The 22,283-nt window shown below is 44.6% G+C and overlaps 1 protein-coding gene across 2 annotated transcripts in view; it reads right to left on the bottom strand.

Annotated features, from left to right (window-relative positions):
* Nucleotides 1-22,283, bottom strand: part of LOC122562879 (breakpoint cluster region protein-like) — a 477,748-nt gene that overhangs the window by 23,181 nt on the left and 432,284 nt on the right. For both annotated transcript variants that reach the window (XM_043716188.1, XM_043716189.1), the window contains 2 exons: nucleotides 21,535-21,669; nucleotides 6,902-7,007 (listed from right to left, as the gene is read on the bottom strand). In XM_043716188.1, coding sequence (XP_043572123.1) covers nucleotides 6,902-7,007; nucleotides 21,535-21,669 — 241 coding nt within the window. The remainder of the gene's footprint in view (nucleotides 1-6,901; nucleotides 7,008-21,534; nucleotides 21,670-22,283) is intronic.

Below are 22,283 nucleotides of genomic sequence, written 5' to 3'. Positions count from 1 at the left end.
CACTGACCCTCTGACAGTGCAGCGCTCCCTCAGCACTGACCCTTCGACAGTGCAGCGCTCCCTCTACACTGACCCTCTGACAGTGCAGCGCTCCCTCAGCACTGACCCTTCGACAGTGCAGCGCTCCCTCTACACTGACCCTCTGACAGTGCAGCGCTCCCTCAGCACTGACCCTTCGACAGTGCAGCGCTCCCTCTACACTGACCCTCTGACAGTGCAGCGCTCCCTCAGCACTGACCCTTCGACAGTGCAGCGCTCCCTCTACACTGACCCTCTGACAGTGCAGCGCTCCCTCAGCACTGACCCTTCGACAGTGCAGCGCTCCCTCTACACTGACCCTCTGACAGTGCAGCGCTCCCTCAGCACTGACCCTTCGACAGTGCAGCGCTCCCTCTACACTGACCCTCTGACAGTGCAGCGCTCCCTCAGCACTGACCCTTCGACAGTGCAGCGCTCCCTCTACACTGACCCTCTGACAGTGCAGCGCTCCCTCAGCACTGACCCTTCGACAGTGCAGCGCTCCCTCTACACTGACCCTCTGACAGTGCAGCGCTCCCTCAGCACTGACCCTTCGACAGTGCAGCGCTCCCTCTACACTGACCCTCTGACAGTGCAGCGCTCCCTCAGCACTGACCCTGTAGCTGGTTGTTTCCATTGATTATTGACGGGTATTATCTGGTTTTACAGGCAGTCCATGATTGAAGAAGTTTTATTGTCTTCGGGTAGATTGAGTGAATCTCTGCAGGTGGTGTTGGACTGGTTGTACAGGGCAGAGGTCACACTGAATGAGCAAGCCCGAGTAAGTGGTGACGTCCAATCTGTGAAAACGTTCATTGAGAACCACAAGGTAACTGTTCATGTTCTTATTGTGTATCCATCACTTCATGTATCTGCTGTTTCCATCCTGTCCCTACACACTGTTAGTCAATGGAGCTCACTGTCCAAGCTCAGAGACACTGTGGGCTTGGCAATTCCATGGGGAAGATCCATCACAAATTTAAATCTCCCAAAAACAGCTCTAGGGAATTCCCCCATCCGAGGGTAGGTCCGATCAAGGACAGTAGTGGGAGACTGTGTTTTGAGTCGGAAGAGATAGGAGAGGTCTTGAACAAGTACTTCTCTTCAGTATTTACGAACGAGAGGGACCGTATTGTAGAAGAGGAGAGTGTGAAATGGACTGGTAAGCTAGAAGAGATACCTGTTAGGAAGGAAGATGTGTTGGACATTTTGAACAACTTGGGGATAGACAAGTCCCCCGGGCCTGACGGGATATATCCTAGGATTATGTGGGAGGCAAGAGAGGAAATTGCAGTACCGTTGGCAATGATCTTCTCGTCTTCACTGGCAACGGGGGTGGTACCAGGGGACTGGAGAGTAGCGAATGTTGTGCCCCTGTTCAAAAAAGGGAATAGGGATAACCCCGGGAATTACAGGCCTGTTAGTCTTACTTCTGTGGTAGGCAAAGTAATGGAAAGGGTACTGAGGGATAGGATTTATGAGTATCTGGAAAGACACTGCTTGATTAGGGACAGCCAGCACGGATTTGTGGAGGGTAGGTCTTGCCTTACAAGTCTTATTGAATTCTTCGAGGAGGTGACCAAGCATGTGGATGAGGGAAGAGCAGTGGATGTAGTGTGGCATTTGATAAGGTTCCCCATGGTAGGCTTATGCGGAAAGTTAGGAGGCATGGGATAGAGGGAAATTTGGCCAATTGGATAGAAAACTGGCTAACCGGTCGAAGGCAGAGAGTGGTGGTAGATGGTAAATATTCAGCCTGGAGCCCAGTTACAAGTGGAGTTCCGCAGGGATCAGTTCTGGGTCCTCTGCTGTTTGTAATTTTTATTAATGACTTAGATGAGGGAGTCGAAGGGTGGGTCAGTAAATTTGCAGATGATACGAAGATAGGTGGAGTTGTGGACAGTGAGGAGGGCTGTTGTTGGCTGCAGAGGGACTTAGATATGATGCAGAGCTGGGCTGAGGAGTGGCAGATGGAGTTCAATCCTGCCAAGTGTGAGGTTGTCCATTTTGGAAGAACAAATAAGAATGTGGAATACAGGGTTAATGGTAGGGTTCTTAGTCAGGTGGAGGAACAGAGGGATCTTGGGGTCTATGTACATAGATCTTTGAAGGTTGCCACTCAGGTGGATAGAGTTTGTAAGAAGGCCTATGAGTATTATCGTTCATTAGCAGAGGGATTGAATTCAAGAGTCGTGAATTGATGTTGCAACTGTACAGGACTTTGGTTAGGCCGCATTTGGAGTACTGTGTGCAGTTCTGGTCGCCTCACTTTAGGAAAGATGTGGAAGCTTTGGAGAGGGTGCAGAGAAGATTTACCAGGATGTTGCCTGGAATGGAGAGGAAGTCGTACGAGGATAGGTTGAGAGTTCTCGGCCTTTTCTCGTTGGAACGGCGAAGGATGAGGGGTGACTTGATAGAGGTTTATAAGATGATCAGAGGAATAGATAGAGTAGACAGTCAGAAACTTTTTCCCCGGGTACAACAGAGTGTTACAAGGGGACATAAATTTAAGGTGAAGGGTGGAAGGTATAGGGGAGATGTCAGGGGTGGGTTCTTTACCCAGAGAGTGGTGGGGGCATGGAATGCGCTGCCCGTGGGAGTGGTAGAGTCGGAATCATTGGCGACCTTTAAGCGGCATTTGGATAGGTACATGGATGGGTACTTAATCTAGATTAGAAGTTCGGCACAACATCGTGGGCCGAAGGGCCTGTTGTGTGCTGTATTGTTCTATGTTCCATGTTCTAGAAGATTTACCAGGATGTTGCCTGGAATGGAGAATAGGTCGTATGAGGATAGGTTGAGAGTGCTAGGCCTTTTCTCATTTGAACGGCGAAGGATGAGGGGTGACTTGATAGAGTTTTTATAAGATGATCAGGGGAATAGATAGAGTAGACAGTCAGAAACTTTTTCCCCAGGTACAACAGAGTGTTACAAGGGGACATAAATTTAAGGTGAAGGGTGAAGGTATAGGGGAGATGTCAGGGGTGGGTTCTTTACCCAGAGAGTGGTGGGGGCATGGAATGCGCTGCCTGTGGGAGTGGTAGAGTCAGAATCTTTGGTGACCTTTAAGCGGCAATTGGATAGGTACATGGATGGCTATTTAAGCTAGGACAAATGTTCGGCACAACATCGTGGGCCGAAGGGCCTGTTCTGTGCTGTATTGTTCTATGTTCTATAAACTGGGAGCAATTGTTCTACAGGGAAAGGCACTGCAGAAATGTGGAGGCTGTTTAAGGAGCACTTGTTGCGAGTGTTGGATAACTTTGTCCCACTGAGACAGGCAAGGAATGGTAAGGTGAAGGAGCCTTAGATGACAAGAGAAGAGGAGCTTCTTGTCAAGGGGAAGAAGGAAGCTTACTTAAGGTTGAGGAAACAAGCTTATGTAAGCTCCCTTCCTTCTGCCACAGCTTTAGAGGAATACAAGGTAGCTAGGAAAAACTCAAAAATGGATTGAGGAGATGGCACGAAAAAGGAAGGATTAGGGAAAACCCAAAGGGGTTCTACACATACATGAAGAAGAGGAGAATGATCAGAGAGAGGGTAGGGCCTATCAGGGATAGTGGAGGGAACCTGCGCCTGGCGTCTGAAGAGGTAGGAGAGGCCCTAAATGAGTTTTTTTGCTTCACTATTCACTAGAGACAGGGATCTTGTTGATAGTGAGAATACCATGGACAGGTTAATAGGCTTGAACAGATTGATATTAAGAAAGTGGATGTGAAAATTCTGGGAAGAACCAAGATAGATAAGTCCCTAGGGCCAGAGCGGAAAAATCCAAGGTTATTACAGGAAGCGAGAAATGAGATTGCTGCATCTCTGGTGATGATCTTTGCATCTTCACTCTCCATGAGAATAGTACTGAATGATTGCAGGGTGGCAAATGTTGTTCCTCTGTTAAAGAAAGGGAATGGGGAAATCCCTGGGAATTACACACCAGTTAGTTTTACGTCTGTGGTAAGAAAGGTACTAGAAAGGATTCTGAGAGATAGGATTTATGACTATTTGGAAAAATACAGTTCGATTAATAATAGTCAGCATGGCTTTGTGAGGGGCAGGTCATGCCTAACAAGCCTTCTTGAGTTCTTTGAGGATGTGACGAGACAAGTTGATGAAGGTCGAGCAGTGAATGTGGTGTATATGGATTTCAGTAAGGCATTTACTGTATTCAGTACAGTGGTTAGCACTGCTGCCTCACAGCGCCAGAGACCCGGGTTCAATTCCCGTCTCAGGCGACTCTGTGTGGAGTTTGCACCTTCTCCCCGTGTCTGTGTGAGTTTCCTCCGGGTGCTCCGGTTTTTTCCCACAATCCAAAAATGTGCAGGTTAGGTGAATTGGTAAATGTAGAGGAATGGGTCTGGGTGAATTGCGCTTCGGCAGGTCGGTGTGGACTTGTTGGGCCGAAGGGCCTGTTTCCACACTATAAGTAATCTAATCATTGATAAGGTTCCCCATGGTAGGCTGATTCAGAAAGTGAGGAGGTATGGGATACAGGAAAATTTGGCTGTCTGCATACAGAATTGGCTGGCCAAAAGACGACTGAGTGGTAGTGAGCAGTATTGTCCCTCAGACATCTGTTTTTGGACTCCTGCTCTTTGTAGTTTTTATAAATGACTTCGATGAAGACGGAGAAGGGTGGGCTAGTACGTCTGCCAATGACACACAGGTCAGTGGTGTCGTCGATGGTGTTGAGGGCTGTTGCAAGCTACAACATGACATTGACAGGATGCAGAGCTGGGCTGAGAAATGGCAGATGGAGTTCAACCTGGATAAATGTGAAGTGTTTCATTTTGGAAGGTTGAATTTGAAAGCTGAATACAGGGTGAAAGACAGGATTCTTGGCAGTACGGAGGAACAATGGGATCTTGGGGTCCATGTATAAAGTTGCCACCCAAGTTGATATAGAAGGAGAATCAACGTTTCGGGCAAGAGCCCTTCAGCATTCCTGATAAAGGGCTCCTGCCAGAAACATCAATTCTCCTGCTCCTCAGATGCTGCCTGACCTGCTGTGCTTTTCCAGAACCCCACTCTTGACTCTGATCTCCAGCGTCTGCAGTCCTCACTTTCTCCTTTTTACCCAAGTTGATAGGGTTGTTAAGGTGGCGTATGGTGTTTTGGCTTTCATTAACAGGGGGAATGAGTTTAAGAACCGCGAGGTTTTGCTGCAGCTCTATAAAACCCTGGTTAGACCACACTTGGAATATTGTGTCCAGTTCTGGTTGCCTCATTATAGGAAGGATGTAGATGCTTTAGAGAGAGAGCAGAGGAGATTTACCAGGATGCTGCCTGGATCGGAGGGTCTGTCTTAAGAAGAGAGGTTCAGTGAGCTCGGGCTTTTCACACTGGAGGTGAAGGAAGAAGAGAGGTGACTTGATAGAGATGTACAAGGTAGTGAAAGACATAGATAGAGTAGATAGCCAGAGACCTTTCCCCAGGGCAGAAATGCAGAGAGTGTTGGGTGTGTGGAATGTACAGCCAGCGGTGGTGGTAGCAGTCAGACACATTAGAGACATTTAAGCAACTGCTGGACAAGCCCATGGACAGCAGTAAGTTGAGGGGTGTGTAGGTTCAGTTGATCTTAGATTAAGCTTGACACAACATCGTGGACCGAAAGGCCTGTGCTGAGCTGTACTGTTCTATGTTCTGTTCTAGAGTCTGAGTACAGGAGCAAGGAAACATAAAATCACGGTGGTTCAGTGGTTAGCACTGCTGCCTCATAGCGACAGGAACCCAGGTTCAATTCCTTGGGCGACTGTCTGTGTGGAGTTTGCACATTCTCCCCGTGTCTGTGTGGGTTTCCTCCGGGTTTCCTCCCACAATCCAAAGATGTGCAGGTTAGGTGAATTGGCCATGCTAAATTGTCCATAGAGTTAGGTGCATGGAGAGTGGGTCTGGGTGGGTTACTCTTCGGAAGGTCGGCGTGGACTAGTTGGGCCAAAGGGCCTGCTTGCATACTGTAAGGCATCTAATCTAGGAGAAGGAGTAGGCCATTGGCTTGTCAAGTCTATTCTGCCATTCAATATGATAATGGTTGATCCTCTGTCTCAACGCTATATTCCTGCTTACTATCTCCATAACCCTGGATGGCTTTTAAATCTTAAAAAAACTTTCTTGGATTATGTTCAGTGACTTTGAGTCTACAGGCTTTGCTGGTCAGGAATTCCAAAGGCTTTTCTCATCTCAGTGCTAAACGGACTATCCCGTACCCTGAGACTGTTTTCTGATTCTAGACTCCCCAACCAAGGAAAACATGCTCTCTGCATCTCGTCTCTCCAGCCCTATTAGAATTTTATATGCTTCAATCAGCTTCCCTCTCATCCTCAGGTTATGGGGTAGGCCATTTCGTATTGCGAGGTGTAGAATTTTGTTTCATAGCAGTAAACCTGTGGAATTGTCTACCACAGAAGACCATGTCCCTAAATATTTCAAAGGTGGAAGTTTTCTAGAAGCTAAACTTAAAGGTATGGAGAGAGAGAGTAGACACATGGCACTGAAATACAGACCAACAATAACATATTGAAGAGCATAGGAATCTGAATGGTTTACTCCTGTTCTCTTTTCTATGTTTAATGCCTCTTTGTAATTTTAAGCCCCTGACTACAATACTTACTATCCCATTAATCTTTGTGTTTTTGACGATCTTGAATATAACACTGTGGTATTTTTTTTAAAGCCATTGTCAAATATCATGAATATTGAAGCACCAGCCCACCCTCCTACTGAACGTCATACTAACTTCCTTCCAATCTAGCACTTCTCTATTATTATTCTCATTTTTTGCCTGCTACCCAACCACATGGTGCATGAATCTGTATTTTTCGAAATGGAAGAATTAGGGTAGAGTAGCAAGACGACTAATAAAGCACAGAAGATATTTATTTTGACTCACCTCTTCAAATGATCCAGCAGAAATAGGAAGGTAATGAGATTAGGTTCTGGCAGTGAAAGCAGCAGGTTCAGCATACAGCTCTCCTTAGCAACTGGATCAGACAGTGCTGGAAAAAAAACACTAACGTGAGTTTGATCATTTCAGACCCTCACTCCAAAGGCCTGAACTTCAATTCTGACAAAAAGCAGAAATACTTTCAAACATGAAGGATGAAATTTCACTCGGTTTCGCAGCATTACCACTTAGGATCATGGAGTGGGAGAATGTAGGTCTGATCTCCAATCCCAAATAAGGGCTATCAGACCTTGCTTTTCTTTGAAAATGGTAGGTAAAAATTGCATGGAAAATGCTGACCTGGCTTTTGAATACATCTCTTGCAACTCAGCATCAAGGCTGAATCAGTTCTGTAACCATAACTGTAAGAATATACTGATGCTGTGCTTTTGTTTTTGGTAATGGTCCTACACAATCTATTAACACCCGACTAAATGGTTTCAAAAGTGCTTGTTCAATTACATTTCTTTTATAGAATCCCTATAATGTGGAAACAGGCCCTTGGGCCCAACAAGGCAAAAGTGAGGACTACAGATGCGGCAGATGAGAGTTGAGAGTGTGGTGCAGGTCAGGCAGCATCCGAGCAGCAGAAAAATCGACATTTCGGGCGAAAGCCCTTCATCAGGAATTTTGATGAAGGGGTTTCACCTGAAATGTCGATTTTCCTACACTCCAGCCCAACAAGTCCACACCGACCCGCCGAAGAGTAACCCACCCAGACCCATTCCCCCTACCTTACATTTACCCCTGACTAATGCACCTAATCTACACATCCTAGTGGGTTACTCTTCGGAGGCTCGGTGTGGACTGGTTGGGCTGAAGGGCCTGTTTCCACACTGTAAGGAATCTAATCTAATCTAATCCCTGAACACTATGGGCAATTTAGCACAGCTAATTCACCTAACCTGTACATCTTTGGACTGTGGGAGGAAACCGGAGCAACCGGAGGAATTCCACGCAGACACGGGGAGAATGTGCAAACTCCACACAGACAGTCAAGAGAATAGACACACAGGAGTCATAGAGATGTACAGCATGGAAACAGACCCTTCGGTCCAACTTGTCCAGGTCGACCAGATATCCCAACCCAATCTAGTCCCACCTGCCAGCACCTGGCCCATATCCTTCCCATTCACATACCCATCCAAATGCCTTTTAAATGTTGCAATTGTACCAGCCTCCACCACTTCCTCTGGCAGCTCATTCCATACAGTCCTTGCCTTCCAAATACATGTACATTCTGTCCCTCGGGATTCCCTCCAACAACTTGCCCAACACCGACGTCAGGCTCACTGGTCTATAGTTCTCTGGCTTGTCCTTACTACCCTTCTTAAACAGTGGCACCACATTAGCCAACTTCCAGTCTTCCAGCACCTCATCTGTGTCTATCGATGATACAAATATCTCAGCAAGGGGCCCAGTAATCACTTCCCTAGCTTCCCACAGAGTTTAGGGTGTCCCTGATCAGGTCCTGGGAATTTATCCACCTTTATGCATTTCAAGACATCCAGCACTTCCTCCTCAGATTTCATTCGCTGGAATCAAATCCAGGTTCCTGGCGCTGTGAGACAGCAATGCTAACCACTGTGCTGCTGCTAACATTTTCCTTCCACCCAAGCTATATGATACATTTTACAGAACCACATTGTGTCTATATAATATCCTGGCCATATATAACAGTTTCTCGATACTTTCGTTTTCCGTATTCCTATATCTCCTGCTAAAGGAATTTTACGGTCTGTGAGAATGTCTTCACTTCCTCACCAGGGCTGCGTTTTTTTTACAATTTAACACTTTGGCACATGATTTGAGAGAAGATCTGTAGCTCAGGTTTTGTTCAGGTTGTAAGTTTGCTCTCAGATGTTCCATCACCATGTTCGGTAACATCTTCAGTAAATCTCTGTTGAAGTGCTGGTGTTCTGTCCCTCTTTCTATTTATGTATCTTGGTCTGTTAAGGTGAGTGATATCATTTCCGGTTCTTTTCCTCAGAGGTTGGTAAATGGGGTCCAAATCGATGTAATATTGATGGAGCTACGGGTTGAATGTCTGGCCTATAGGAATTCCCGTGCGTGTCTCTGTTTAGCCTGTCCTAGGATGGATGTGTTGCCCCAGTCGACCTGGTGTCTTTCTTCGATTGTGTGTTTGGATACCAGTGATAGCTGGTCATGTCTTTTGGTGGCTAGTTGGTGATTGTGTATCCTGGTGGCTAGTTTCCTGCCTGTCTGTCCAATGTACTGTTTGTTGCAGTCCTTGCAGGATATTTTATATATGACATTTGTTTTGCTAGTTATTGATACTGGGTTATTTAGGAGCTGTTTCAGTGTGTTGGTAGTTTTGTGGGCTACGATGATACCAAGGGGTCAGAGTAGTTTGGTCGTCCTCTCAGGAGACATCTTTGATGTATGGTAGTGTGGCTAGAGTCTCTGACGTGTTGTGACTTTGGGTTTGTGGTTTAAGAATCGGCAGACTGTGTTTATCAGGTACACGTTTTTCTTAAATACGCTGGATAGGTATTTTTCTTCTGCTGCTTGTACTTCCTGGGTGCTGCAGTGTGTTGTGGCCCATTTAAATAATGTCCTGATGCAGCTCCATTTTTGATTAGATTAGATTAGACCCTCCGAAGAGCAACCCACCCAGACCCATTCCTCTACATTTACCTCTTCACCTAACAGTACGGGCAATTTAGCACGGCCAATTCACCTAACCTGCACATCTTTGGACTATGGGAGAAAACCGGAGTACCCGGAGGAAACCCACGCAGACACGGGGAGAATGTGCAAACTCCACACAGTTGCCTGAGGTGGGAAATTTGTGGGTGTTGGGATGATTGCTCCTGTAGTTGAGTATCTGTACATGTTGCTTTCCTGTAGACGCTTGTCTGTGATTCTCCTTTGACTGTTCTAGGACTGTGACTTCTAGAAGGGGAGTCTGTAATTGTTCTCGTCCTCTTTTGGTGAACTTTATACCAGTAAGGATGTTGTTAATGATATATTAGGTTTCCACTAATTTGTTCCATTTCGTGATGACAAAGGTGTAATCCACATTACGGACCCAAAGCTTGTGTTGGATCATGGGAAGGGCTGTTTGTTCTAGTCTCTGCATCACTGCTTCTACTAAAAGTCCTGATATTGGTGATCCCATGGGTGCCCCATTGATTTGTTTGTAGGTCTGGTCAGTGAAGGTGAAGTGTGTAGTGAGGTACAGGTCCACTAGTTTGAGGGTGCTGTCCTTGCTGTTGGAGTTGGTGCTGTTTGGTGTTTGTGACCTTGGTTCATCTCGTCGTGACTTCAGTGCTTCTTTGGTCAGACTGATGTTAATTGATGTGAATAGGGCCATTACGTCGAAGGAGACCATGACTTCGTCTTCTTCTATTTTGGTGTGTTTGATGATGTTCAGGAATTCTTGTATGGAGTGGATGAAGTGGCATGAGTCTTCTACCAGGTATTTCAGTTTACGGTGAAGATCCTTTGCTAGTCTGCATGTTAGTGTGCCGGGAAGTGAGGGGGGCCCTGGTTTAGGTAATCCATTGAAATGGGTTGTGTTGGATCAATCAGGTTTCATTCTTTGCAGGTCTGTCTTGTTAATTTTGATTGATTTGTGGAGTTTCTTCAGTTTTGCTGTGATATGGTTTTCTAGCCATGGAGTCGGGTCCATTGCCAACTGTTGGTATCTGTGAGTAGTGAGTTCACCTTTTCAATGTACTGTTATGTTTAGGATGATGGTTATGCGCCTTTTTTGGACCCCATTTACAAACCTCTGAGAAAAAGAACCGGAAATGATATCACACACCTAACAATCCAAGACACACAAATAGGAAGTGGGAGAGAATACCAGTGCTTTAATGGAGGTTCGTTGATGATGTTACCTGGCATGGTGACGAAATGTCTGAAAACAAACTTACCAGCTCAGTGAGCAAACTTGCAACCTGAACTATGGGACACCTTCAGTCTTAGCTTCATTGTGCACAATTTGTTCTAATTTGGGCGGCACGGTGGCACAGTGGTTAGCACTGCTGCCTCACAGCGCCTGAGACCCGGGTTCAATTCCCGCCTCAGGCGACTGACTGTGTGGAGTTTGCACGTTCTCCCCGTGCCTGCGTGGGTTTCTCCGGGTGCTCCGGTTTCCTCCCACAGTCCAAAAAGATGTGCAGGGTCAGGTGAATTGGCCATGCTAAATTGCCCGTAGTGTTAGGTAAGCGGTAAATGTAGGGGTATGGGTGGGTTTCGCTTCGGCGGGTCGGTGTGGACTTGTTGGGCCGAAGGGCCAGTTTCCACACTGTAATGTAATCTAATCTAATCTACTCTGAACCTGCTTCCTGAGCCCGAATTACCAAAGACATGCCAAATACATCTTTTGAATTCTTAAATGGAGTTTGTTATCCTAACATCTGCTTGTGATATTACTGTGACTGTACCATGGAACTCTGGTGATGGATAGTGTTTAGATTTTGTTCTGCTCACTACACACATTGAAAAATGAAGGGGAACCTGTTTCTGCAACTGCTGTTTCCTTTGCCTCACTTGGAACTTCTGTGATTATAGCTGACGCTGTAAGTTATACTTCAGCCAAGACATACCCAGGAGTAAATTCATTCTGCTCACAGCTAATTTACTAACTATTACTAATTGAGATAACAAGTCACACTCCCATTGGACTTTGTACAATAGAAGCAAGATGTGAGGATCTAAAATCTGGATTTAGGCTGTTGTAAGGAGCAACCATTTAGTGCATGCTTTTACTAACTACAAAATGGCTTCTTGATGCAAATAACATAAAATAACATAACAAAATAGTTTCTAGAAGCAAATTGACAATTTTGTTCATTATGGCATCTAACTCTGCTGAAAACCGCACTTCTAAACTCAATGAAAGAGATTAGCAAACAATGCCCTGTTCATAGTATGAATTAACTAAGTAAGATATGACATATTAAAGTATCCTAAATTGACCTGGGAAACCAGGTGTCCCAGAGATAAAGACATGCAAAACAAGTCAATTTCCAGGAGATATCATTGGCTTAATTTTATGTCTATTTGTCATTTTATTTCATCTTATTGGATTAAGTTTGCAATTAAGGATGTTCTGTTTGTTAAGAGACCTATAAAAGTTGCCTGTGTTTTATGCTAAAGCGTGCAGCTTTTCCAGAATACACAGAGGTGCTTAACCCCGGTGTTGCTGGATAACCTATGCCCAGCGTCACAATAAATTGCTAAATCTTGCTGAATCAGACAGAGCTGCTAGTGTTTATTCGACTGATCGCAGAACAGAGAGGCCCCTCCCGGGCTCCAGATTTACAGATGTACTCTCCATCCATCAAAATTTACCAACACTGTGGCTTTCAATAAACTTCTTGGAGGGAAACTAAATCCTTTCTAGCAAAGAATTTTGAGTTGTGATGATGTTGTGGTTTCAAGAGGTGTGTTTTGACCTGGTTTCTTTTAGAGAGATCGGTGGACAAGTGCCAAACAGTCTATGGAAAGATAAATAATTGAGAGGCCTTGGAGGTTTCTTTAAAAGGCTGGAACAATAGAAGCAGCCTGAGTGGGTGTAGTCAAGCTTTCACAGATCCAGGCTTTTAGTTAGCTTTGTTGCTGGGATTTCAGCAGGGTTGGAAGGCAATGATTCTCTCCTGGCTACTACACTTTCTCTCAGAACTGTCTTTTGATGCTTTTTCTTCTTGGATTGGGAGAACTATGGCATTCTGTTTTTTTGAATTTACTTTTATGTTAAGGGTGTGTTTATGGGATGTTATTATATTAAAAGAGTTAATTAGTAATAGTTACTGTATCTATTATTGTTAAGTTTTCCAATAGACTTAAGATATTTCAAGTTCTTTTTCCTTTTGTTATATTTTAACTGTAGCGTTTGAATTAATTGTTTGTTTCATGTTGTGTAGTTTGACCAAGCGAATTACATCTGGAAACTGCATCTGACATTTACCTTTAAAATAAGATAAAGTTAGGATCTAGGCTACCTTCAAAACATATTTTGACAGGGTCTAGTCTGATCTATAACAGGGTACCCCGTACACATTGGGTTAGTTACAGGTTTGGTTTCCTCATTTTAAGAAAAAGCGTTTATCTTCTGTTTACACAAAGACCACGGGCAGCACGGTGGCACAGTGGTTAGCACTGCTGCCTCACAGCGCCAGAGACCCGGGTTCAATTCCCGACTCAGGCGAATGACTGTGTGGAGTTTGCACATTCTCCCCGTGTCTGCGTGGGTTTCCTCCGGGTGCTCCGGTTTCCTCCCACAGTCCAAAGATGTGCAGGTCAGGTGAATTGGCCATGCTAAATTGCCCGTAGTGTTAGGTAAAAGGGGTAATGTAGGGGGAATGGGTGGGTTGCGCTTCAGCGGGTCGGTTTGGACTTGTTGAGCCGAAGGGCCTGTTTCCTTACACTGTAAGTAATCTAAACCATCATCCTCAGTACTTTCTGATCTCAGGAGGAGATCCTGGGACATTGCAGCTATTCACTCTTTCCCCTGGAGATTTGTTTATCTTTCTCCTTCTGCCTCACGGACATGACTGACAGAGGACTGATGAGGGCACAGCGATGGACGTGATCTATATGGACTTTAGTAAGGCGTTCGACAAAGTTCCTCATGGCAGACTGGTTACAGACATCTACTTCAAACCCGACTCCCACCTGAACTACACCTTTTCCCACACCCCCTCCTGTAAAAATGCTATCCCTTTCTCCCAATTCGTCTACCTCCATGGTATCTGCTCCCAGGAGGAGCAACTCCACTTCAGATGTCCTCATATTTCAAGGACCGCAATTTCCCTTCCCACGTGATCAACATGCCCTCCAGCACATCTTGTCCACTTCCACATCTCTGCCCTTGAACCCAGCCCTACCCCCACCAGTCCTCACTTTCCATTCCACTAATCTCTGGACACAGCACATCATCCTCCGCCACCTACAATCAGACCCTGCCACCACAGATATGTTTCCCTCCCCAACTCTATTCGCATTTCGCAGAGACCATTCCCTCTGTGACTCTCTCGCTAACTCCACGCCCACCACCAACCCATCCTCCACTTTTGGCACCTTCCCTTGCCACCGCAAGAGATGCAAAACGTGAACCTACATCTCTCTCCTCACCTCCTCCAAGACCCAAAAGGATCCTTCTACATTTGGCAGAGATTTTCCTACACATCCAAACACCTCATCCACTGTGTCCGTTGCTCTTGATGTGGTCTCCTCTATATTGGGGATACAGGACACCAACTCACTGAATGTTTCAGAGAACATCTTTAGGCCACAAGCACCAAACAACCTCACCGCCCTGTGACTGACTCACCGTCCCACTCCGCCAAGGACATACAAGTCCTGGGTGTCATCCACCACCAAACCCAAACCACCCAACGCCTGGAAGAAAAATGCCTCTTCTTCTGCTTTGGGACCCTCCAACCACATGGCATCAATGTCGACTTTACCAGTTCCCTCATTTCCCCTCCCCCCCACCTGATCTCAGATTCAACCCTCCAATTCTGCACCGCCCTCTTGAACTGTCCTACCTGTCCATCTTCCTTCCAACCTATCATCTCCGACCTATCACCATCAATCCCCACATGCACGTAACTATTGCCTTCCCAGCTGCCTTACCCCAACCCTCCTATTTATCTCTCAGCTCCCTTCACGCCCCCCCAACCTCCCCCACCCCCACCATCCCAACATTCCTCACGAAGGGCTTATGCCTGAAATGTCAATTGTGCTGCTCCTCGGATACTGTCTGCCCTGCTGTGCTTTTCCAGTGACACACGTTTTGATGTAGACCAGTTAGCAAGTTAGATCACATGGAACAGAGGGAGAACTAGCTATTTAGATACAGAACTGGCTCGAAAGTAGAAGACAGAGGGTGGTGGTGGAGGGTTGCTTTTCAGACTGGAGGCCTGTGACCAGTGTTGTGCCACAAGGATAAGTGTGAGGTCCACTGCTTTTTGTCATTTATATAAATGATTTGGATGTGAACATAGGAGGCATAGTTGTAAGTTTGCAGGTGACACCAAACTTGGAGGTGTCGTGGACAGCGAAGAAAGTTACCTCACAGTACAACAGGATCTTGATCAGATGGGCCAATGGGCTGAGGAGTGGCAAATGGAGTTTAATTTAGATAAATGTGAGATGCTGCATTTTGGAAAGGCAAATCAGGGCAGGACTTCTACACTTAATGGTCAGGTCCTGGGGAATGTTGCTGAACAAAGAGACCTTCGTATGCAGGTTGATAATTCCTTGAAAGTGGAGTCACAGGTAGTTAGGATAGTGATGAAGGCCAGTTTGTATGCTTGCCTTTATTGGTCAGTGCATTGAGTATAGGTGTTGGGAGGTCATGTTGTGGCTGTACAGGGCACTGCTTAGGCCACTATTGGAATACTATGTGCAATTCTGGATTCCCTGCCATAGGAAGGATGTGTGAAACTTGAAAGTGTTCAGAAAAGATTTACAAGGATGTTGCTCAGATTTGAGGGTTTCAGCTATAGGGAGAGGCTGAGTAGACTGGGGCTATTTTTCTCGAAGCTTCAGAAGCTGAAAGGTGAAATTATAGAGGTTTATGAAATCATGAGGGGCATGGATAGGGTAAATAGACAAAGTTTTTTCCCTGGGGTGGGGAAGTCCAAAACTAGAGGGCATAGGTTTACGGGGTAGCTTTTTCATGCAGAGGGTGGTGTATGTATGGAACGAGCTGCCAGGGGAAGTAGGGTGGCTAGTTACAATTACATTTAAAAAACATCTGGATGGGTTTATAAATAAGGGCTTAGAGGGATATAGGCCAAATGCTGAGAAATGGGACTAGATTTATTTAGGATATCTGGTCAGCATGGAGGAGTTGGAATGAAGGGTTTCTGTGCTGTATACTTCCATGGCGTTCTCTTACTTTCTAATTTATGAGGGTGGTAGAAAAAAGATGTAGTTTTTTGGTTCACTTCATAATCTTCAGCCATTATTGCTGCCTGTCTAGAAATTGCAACTCTTTGGTCCTAAACATGAGTTCTTATAGAAGGTAGTCAGCTTTTAAACTTGCTTTAAGAGAATAATTGCTTGGATTTTCTGCTGGCCAAAAGTTGTTATGCCAGTATAGATAGGAATTGGACATAGGGACCCTACCTCACCACCAGATCAGACCTGCTACACACAGGGCCTGAGCTCCATAAATCAAAGGCAAACCTCAGGAAACCTAATCCAATCTCTCTCAGATTACTATTTGTACTTTTCAGTTCTTGATGCTCACATCCACTTGTCGAAATTACTTTACTCAACTCCTTCAAATTTGGTGTAGGTTGCCCAGACCATTCCTTCAGTGTCATTGACTCAAAATCTGGAATATCCCCAACTGTAGTGATTCAAGAAGGCAGTTCTCCATTACCACGGATGGCACGGTGGCTCAGTGGTTAGCAGTGCTGTCTCACAGCGCCAGGGTCCCAGGTTCAATTCCAGCCTCGGGCAACTGCCTGCGTGGAGTTTGCACATTCTCCCCGTGTCTGCGTGGGTTTCGTCCGGGTGCTCCGGTTTCCTCCCACAGTCCAAAGATGTGCAAGTTAGGTGAGTTGGCCATGCTAAATTGCCCATAGTGTTAGGTGCATTAGGCAGAGGGAAATGGGTCTGGGTGGGTTCCTCTTCAGAGGGTTGGTGTGGACTGGTTGGGCCAAAGGGCCTGTTTCCACACTGTAGGGAATCTAATCAAATCAAATCAAATCAATCTCCTCCCTTCCCTCTTTCAGTATCCAGGGTAATCCATCAGCCCCTGGGACCCATCTACCTTTATGTTTTTCAAGACATCCAACACCTCCTCCTTAATATCGATATACCCCAGAAAAATAACATAGCCTTTCCTAATCTCAGTATGATCGGTATTCTTCACCTTGGTGAATACTATTGCAAAGTGCTCCAAAACCTGCCACGCCATAAGCTAAGCAGTACCAGTACAATTACAACACTTGCATTTAACCAACAATGTGGAAAATTGCACAAGTATATCCTGTACATAAAAAGCAGGACAAATCCAACCTGGCCAATTATCGCCCCATCAGTCTACTTTTGATCATCAGTAAAGTGATGGAAGATGTCATCAACAGGGCTATCAAGTAGTATCTGCTCAGCAATAATCTATTCAGTGACCGCCAGTATGGGTTCCACCAGGACCAATCCACTCCAGACCTCATTACAGCCTTGGTTCAAATTTGGACAGAAGATATGAATTCCAGAGGGGAGATGAGAGTGACAGCTCTTGACATCCAGGCTGCATTCGACTGAGTGTGGCATCAAAGAGTCGTGGCAAAACTGGAATCAATGGGAATCCGGAGGCATAATCTCCGGTGGTTAGAGTCATACCTGACACATAGAAAGATGGTCATGGCTGTCAGAGATCAGACATCTCAGCTCCAGGATATTTCTGCGGGAGTTCCTCAGGGTAATGTCCTAGGCCCAACCATCTTCAGCTGCTTCATCAATGACCTTCCCTCCATCATAAGATCAGAAGTGGGGATGTTGGCTGATGATTGCACAATGTTCAGCACATTCATGACTCCTTAGATACTGAAGCAGGTCGTATCCAAATGCAACAAGATCTGGACAATATCCAGGCTTGGGCTGGCAAGTGGCAAGTAACATTCGCACCACACAAATTCCAAGCTATGACCATCACAAATAAGAAACAATCTAACCATTGCTCCTTGACAGTCAATGGTGTTACCATCACTGAATCTCCCACTATCAACATCCTGGGGGTTATCATTGATTAGAAACTCAACTGGACTCGCCACATAAACAGGGTGGCTACAACAGCATGTCAGAAGCTATGAATAATGTGACATTATTTATAGGGCGGACATGGCTATTATGAGGGAGCATAATGTTAAGATGATTGGAGGAAGGTTTAGGGGAGATGTCAGGAGTAGGTTCTCTACATGAAGACTAGTGGGTGCATGGAATGCTCTGGCAGCAGTAGTAGTAGAGTAAGATACATTAGGGACATTTAAGCGACTCTTGGATAGGCTCATGGAAGATACTACAATGAAGGGTATGTTGGTTAGTTTGATCTTAGAATAGGATAAAAGGTTGGCTGAAGGGCCTGTGCTGGGCTGTACTGTTCTATGTATGTTCAGATTTTCCAGTGAGATGACGGTGGACTAGCACGTCTGAGCCTAGGGCTTGTCCGCTCGGTTCACTTTTCTTCCCCCAGAGTTCTGAGGAAGGGTCACCAGACGTGAAACGGTAACTCTGGTTTGTCTTCACAGATGCTGCCAGACCTGCTGAGCTTTTACAGCAATGTCCGTTTTTGTTTCTGATTTACAGCATTCGCAGTTCTTTCAGTTTTTTATTTAGCATCAACTGTAGCCCATTGGAGGGTGAGCTCGAAGCGGACTCATGATGGCGGTGGAGTAAAATTGGGTCACTGGCGACATCGGTGGCGTCTGTATTGGCAAGATCCAGTGAGAATTTATAATGGCAAGGGCGTCGATGGAGACGAGATATTATGGAGAGTGGTGACTTATGTGCAAGCGGCGGTGACATTGCAAAGGGGACTTGTGCCTGGCCACATGGTGAAGCACTTCACAAGAAGAACTGTAGAGATGAACACTTTATTTCTTCATTTTTCTGCCTTTATTTTCTATGTTTTAAGATGGCACTTGATGAAGGAGCACTGCTCCAAAAGCTTGTGATTTCAAATAAACCTGTTGGACTATAAACTGGTGTTGTGTGACTTCTATCTTGTCCACCCCCAGTCCCACACTGGCACTTCAACATCATGACTAGCTGCTTGGCCACACATTAAACTGCATTATCTTGGTATTTCTGGCCTCACGAGCGTGCGGAACAGGATCTAATCCTGAGATTATAACCCTCAAGGCCCTCCTTTGTAACTTTATATCTAACTCTCTAAATTTCCTTTGTAGGACCTCATCTCTCACTCTGCCTATATTGTCAGTACATTATGGACCACAACCACTGGCTCCTCATTCTACCTTTCAGTATATACTGTGCCTGCTCAGAGACATCCTTTACCCTTGCAATAGGGAGATAAAACACCATCCTAGAGTCTCAGAAATGTCTGTGATAGGAACTACAGAGTCCCATGTTATTGTGACTCTCCCTGCTGTATAACAGTGCCAATTGTGGTGCCACTGATGTGGTTGCTGCTGCTGCTGTTGTTGTTGTTGTTCCCTGGTGGTCACGTTTCTGTCTCTGTAATCCCTACCTGTGGTGCAAGCAGCTTGCCAAGGTGCTATTCACAACATTTTCAGCATCATGGATGCTCTAAACTGAGGCCATGGTGCTCCATATGTCTAATCAGGTGTTGCAGCTCTTCATGAAAAAGCCAAAGGAAGTGCTCTTGAACAGTGCCTAGTTACCTTACATTGCCCTGGAAGCATAAGCAATTTCAAACTTTTGAGCAACAGTTGAAATTTCATGTTTCAAACGATGCTGTTGCAACAGGAGTTATGTTTGCTCCTAAAAGGAAGTTGCCAATAAGCCAAAAAGATGTTCTGCCCATCACACAAATACATAATGTAGTGCAAGGATTGAATACTGTACATCCCAATGACTGGCGAAACATATCAAACATCATTTCCCTTTGGAGAAAGTGAGGACTGCAGATGCTGGAGATCAGAGTCAAAACGTGTGGTGCTGGAAAAGCACAGCTGGTCAGGCTGCATCCGAGGAGCGGGAGAATTGACATTTCAAGCATAAGCTTTTCACCAGGAATGCGTTTCCCTTTGACTGTTTGCAACAAGCAAGGCATTAACAATACATAACCAGCAATACAGTAACCAACATTAGATGTGATTCAGCAATCGGACATTATTTGCGCAATAGTCCTGAGTGTGCTCAAAATTACATTGACAAATGGTTGAAGACTGTCAGCTGGGTTCAGAATGTGGTGCATTTGTGTGTACTGGAAATTACATTTATTAATATGCATAAAGAACACACGTGCATGGCACCTATTTCAATTTAACAGGTGACAGCCATTTACAAATTTATTTCTCAGTGCTTGACAAGAATCAACCTGTTTGGTTCAAAATTTAAACAAGTCTGGCACTTCGTCATGCCAATACCTCAACTGACCAGAGTTCATTTGCCAACCAACCAATCAGCACTCTCTTCTCATACTGCATGTTTCCCCTATACATCAGTATTTCTTGTGAGTTGTCCTAAATGAGTGCGAGATGAAAAGCTTCAACAAAACAAGTCTTTTATCAGCAATACTCAGGTTCTGTTCCACCAAGCGACTTTTAATGTGTTATATATTGGTCAAATCAGTGAGATGTGTAACACATTTATATTTTCCAAATATAATATTCTATTGGATGCAGTTCAATACTTAATTATAGACAGCCACCTGATGAAGGAGTGGCATTCCAAAAGCTAGTGTTTCCAAATAATCCTGTTGGACTATAACCTGGATTTGCAAAGTTTAAGTCAGTATATTTATGCACAGCAAACATTATGCATCAATTGATCTATTACAGAAATGCAAGTTCATCAATCTTTACTTTTCAACTATTTCTCTCTTCAAAGATGCTGCCTGATATGCAGAATATTTCCACAATTTTCTGTAATTATTTAAGATTTCCAGAATCTGAAATGACTGATTATCCAACTCAGTACAGGTGCACAATCCTTTTTCCGAAATGCTTGGGACCAGCTGTTTTTCAGAATTCTAAAAGTCCAAAAATTCTGAATAAGTGACAGTTTGATGGTGAGATTTTTAAAAATCTTACCAGAGGAAAACGAGCCTTGAGACAGAATTGAGGCCTGCTACTGCTGGGCCACGCTCCCCACTCCGTCACATCTGAGTGACATGCATCGAGTGGGTGTTGACTTAGGTTAACTGTTTGCATGCCAAACAGCCTTCACAAAAAACCTTCCGCCTTTGGAGCTTTTTGGATATCGGGATTTCGGATAAAGGGTTGTCTACCCTACACCTTGTTCCAGCTTTCTCACCTTTGATTCCTTTAGCCTTAAGAACTATATCCAACTTCTTGACAACATTCAATGTTTTGGCTTCAACTACTTTTTGTGGCAGAGAATTCCACAAGCTCACCACATTCCAAGTGAAGAAAGTTCTCCTCATCTCAGTCCTAAGTGGCTTACCCTGCACCCTTAAACTGTAACTCCCAGTTTTGGATTCTCTGATCATTGGGAACATCCTTCCTGCATTTACCCTGTCTAGTCCGGATAGAATTTTATAGATTTCTATGCAATCCCCCCTCATTCATCTGAACTTCAGTGAATATAGTCCTCACTTATTCAGTCTCTCTTCATACATGACAGGGGTAGAGTGCTATTGTGAGGCGTTGCATGAGAATCAGAATAACATAGAATTGTGAAAAGGAGCTACGCTAACAGCTGTTGGTCAGTTCTCAAACGACTGAGTTATTTTCAGAGATCAGTTTGTGTTATCTCACTCTTAGGTAGGATACAATGTACAGAATATTCAAAGACAATCTAGCAAACAGAAAGAAGAGTTTTAGATTCATTTCTAGTGCAAAGCCAATAAGATCAACAATATTTTTTTTAAAAGATCAGTTTTTCCAAGACAATCAGTAAACATTCTGACTGTGACTTACCAATTCCTTCAGCAAAATTAGGGTATAACTCATCTGTGAAGAGGGGTTCAGGCAACTCACGGAAATAAAGTTTCAAAGTTCCCGCAATAGCATTAACATCCATTTCACTCATCATCACAGAGACATCTTTATTATCTGTAACAAGAATTACATTTTCAGGTATGCACAGGTAAATGAACTGAAACATGGATAAACAAACTGTACATGGATAAATAATTTGAACACAAATACATGAATTGAACATAGACTATCTAAATAAATGAGGCAAACACAGATGCAAGCATAATGCACTGATTATATGAGATCCCTTTGACAGGGTCAGAAATGCATTTCTGTAGCAGTAATTGAGAGCTTGGTTTCCCTCTATTCTTTCATGGGACTTGGGTGACATTTGGCAAAATCACCTGCCCATCCCTATCTACTCTCAAGAATGGCTTGCTAGTCTTTACCAGAGGGAAGAATCATTATTGCTGTTGGTCTGGAGGTGCACGTAGACCAGTCCAGAGCGATGACAGATTTCTTTCCCTAAAAATCAAATGAGTTTTTCAACAATCGATTATCATTGTCATGATCACCATTACTAAGAATATCTTTACATTTCAGATTTATCAACTGATTTCAAACTTCACTAGGTGTTTTGGTAGGATTTGAAGCTATGTCCTCAGAACCTTAGTGTGGGCCTCTGGATTACCTATCACCATCTGCATCATATAGCATGTTGCCTTTCTGATGCTGCAGTCAGAAAAAAG

Source organism: Chiloscyllium plagiosum, chromosome 25 (assembly GCF_004010195.1).
Source record: "Chiloscyllium plagiosum isolate BGI_BamShark_2017 chromosome 25, ASM401019v2, whole genome shotgun sequence".
In the NCBI taxonomy this organism is placed as follows: Eukaryota; Metazoa; Chordata; class Chondrichthyes; order Orectolobiformes; family Hemiscylliidae; genus Chiloscyllium; species Chiloscyllium plagiosum.
Note: the sequence above shows the minus strand (reverse complement) of the source record. Positions and strands in the feature narration are given on the sequence as shown.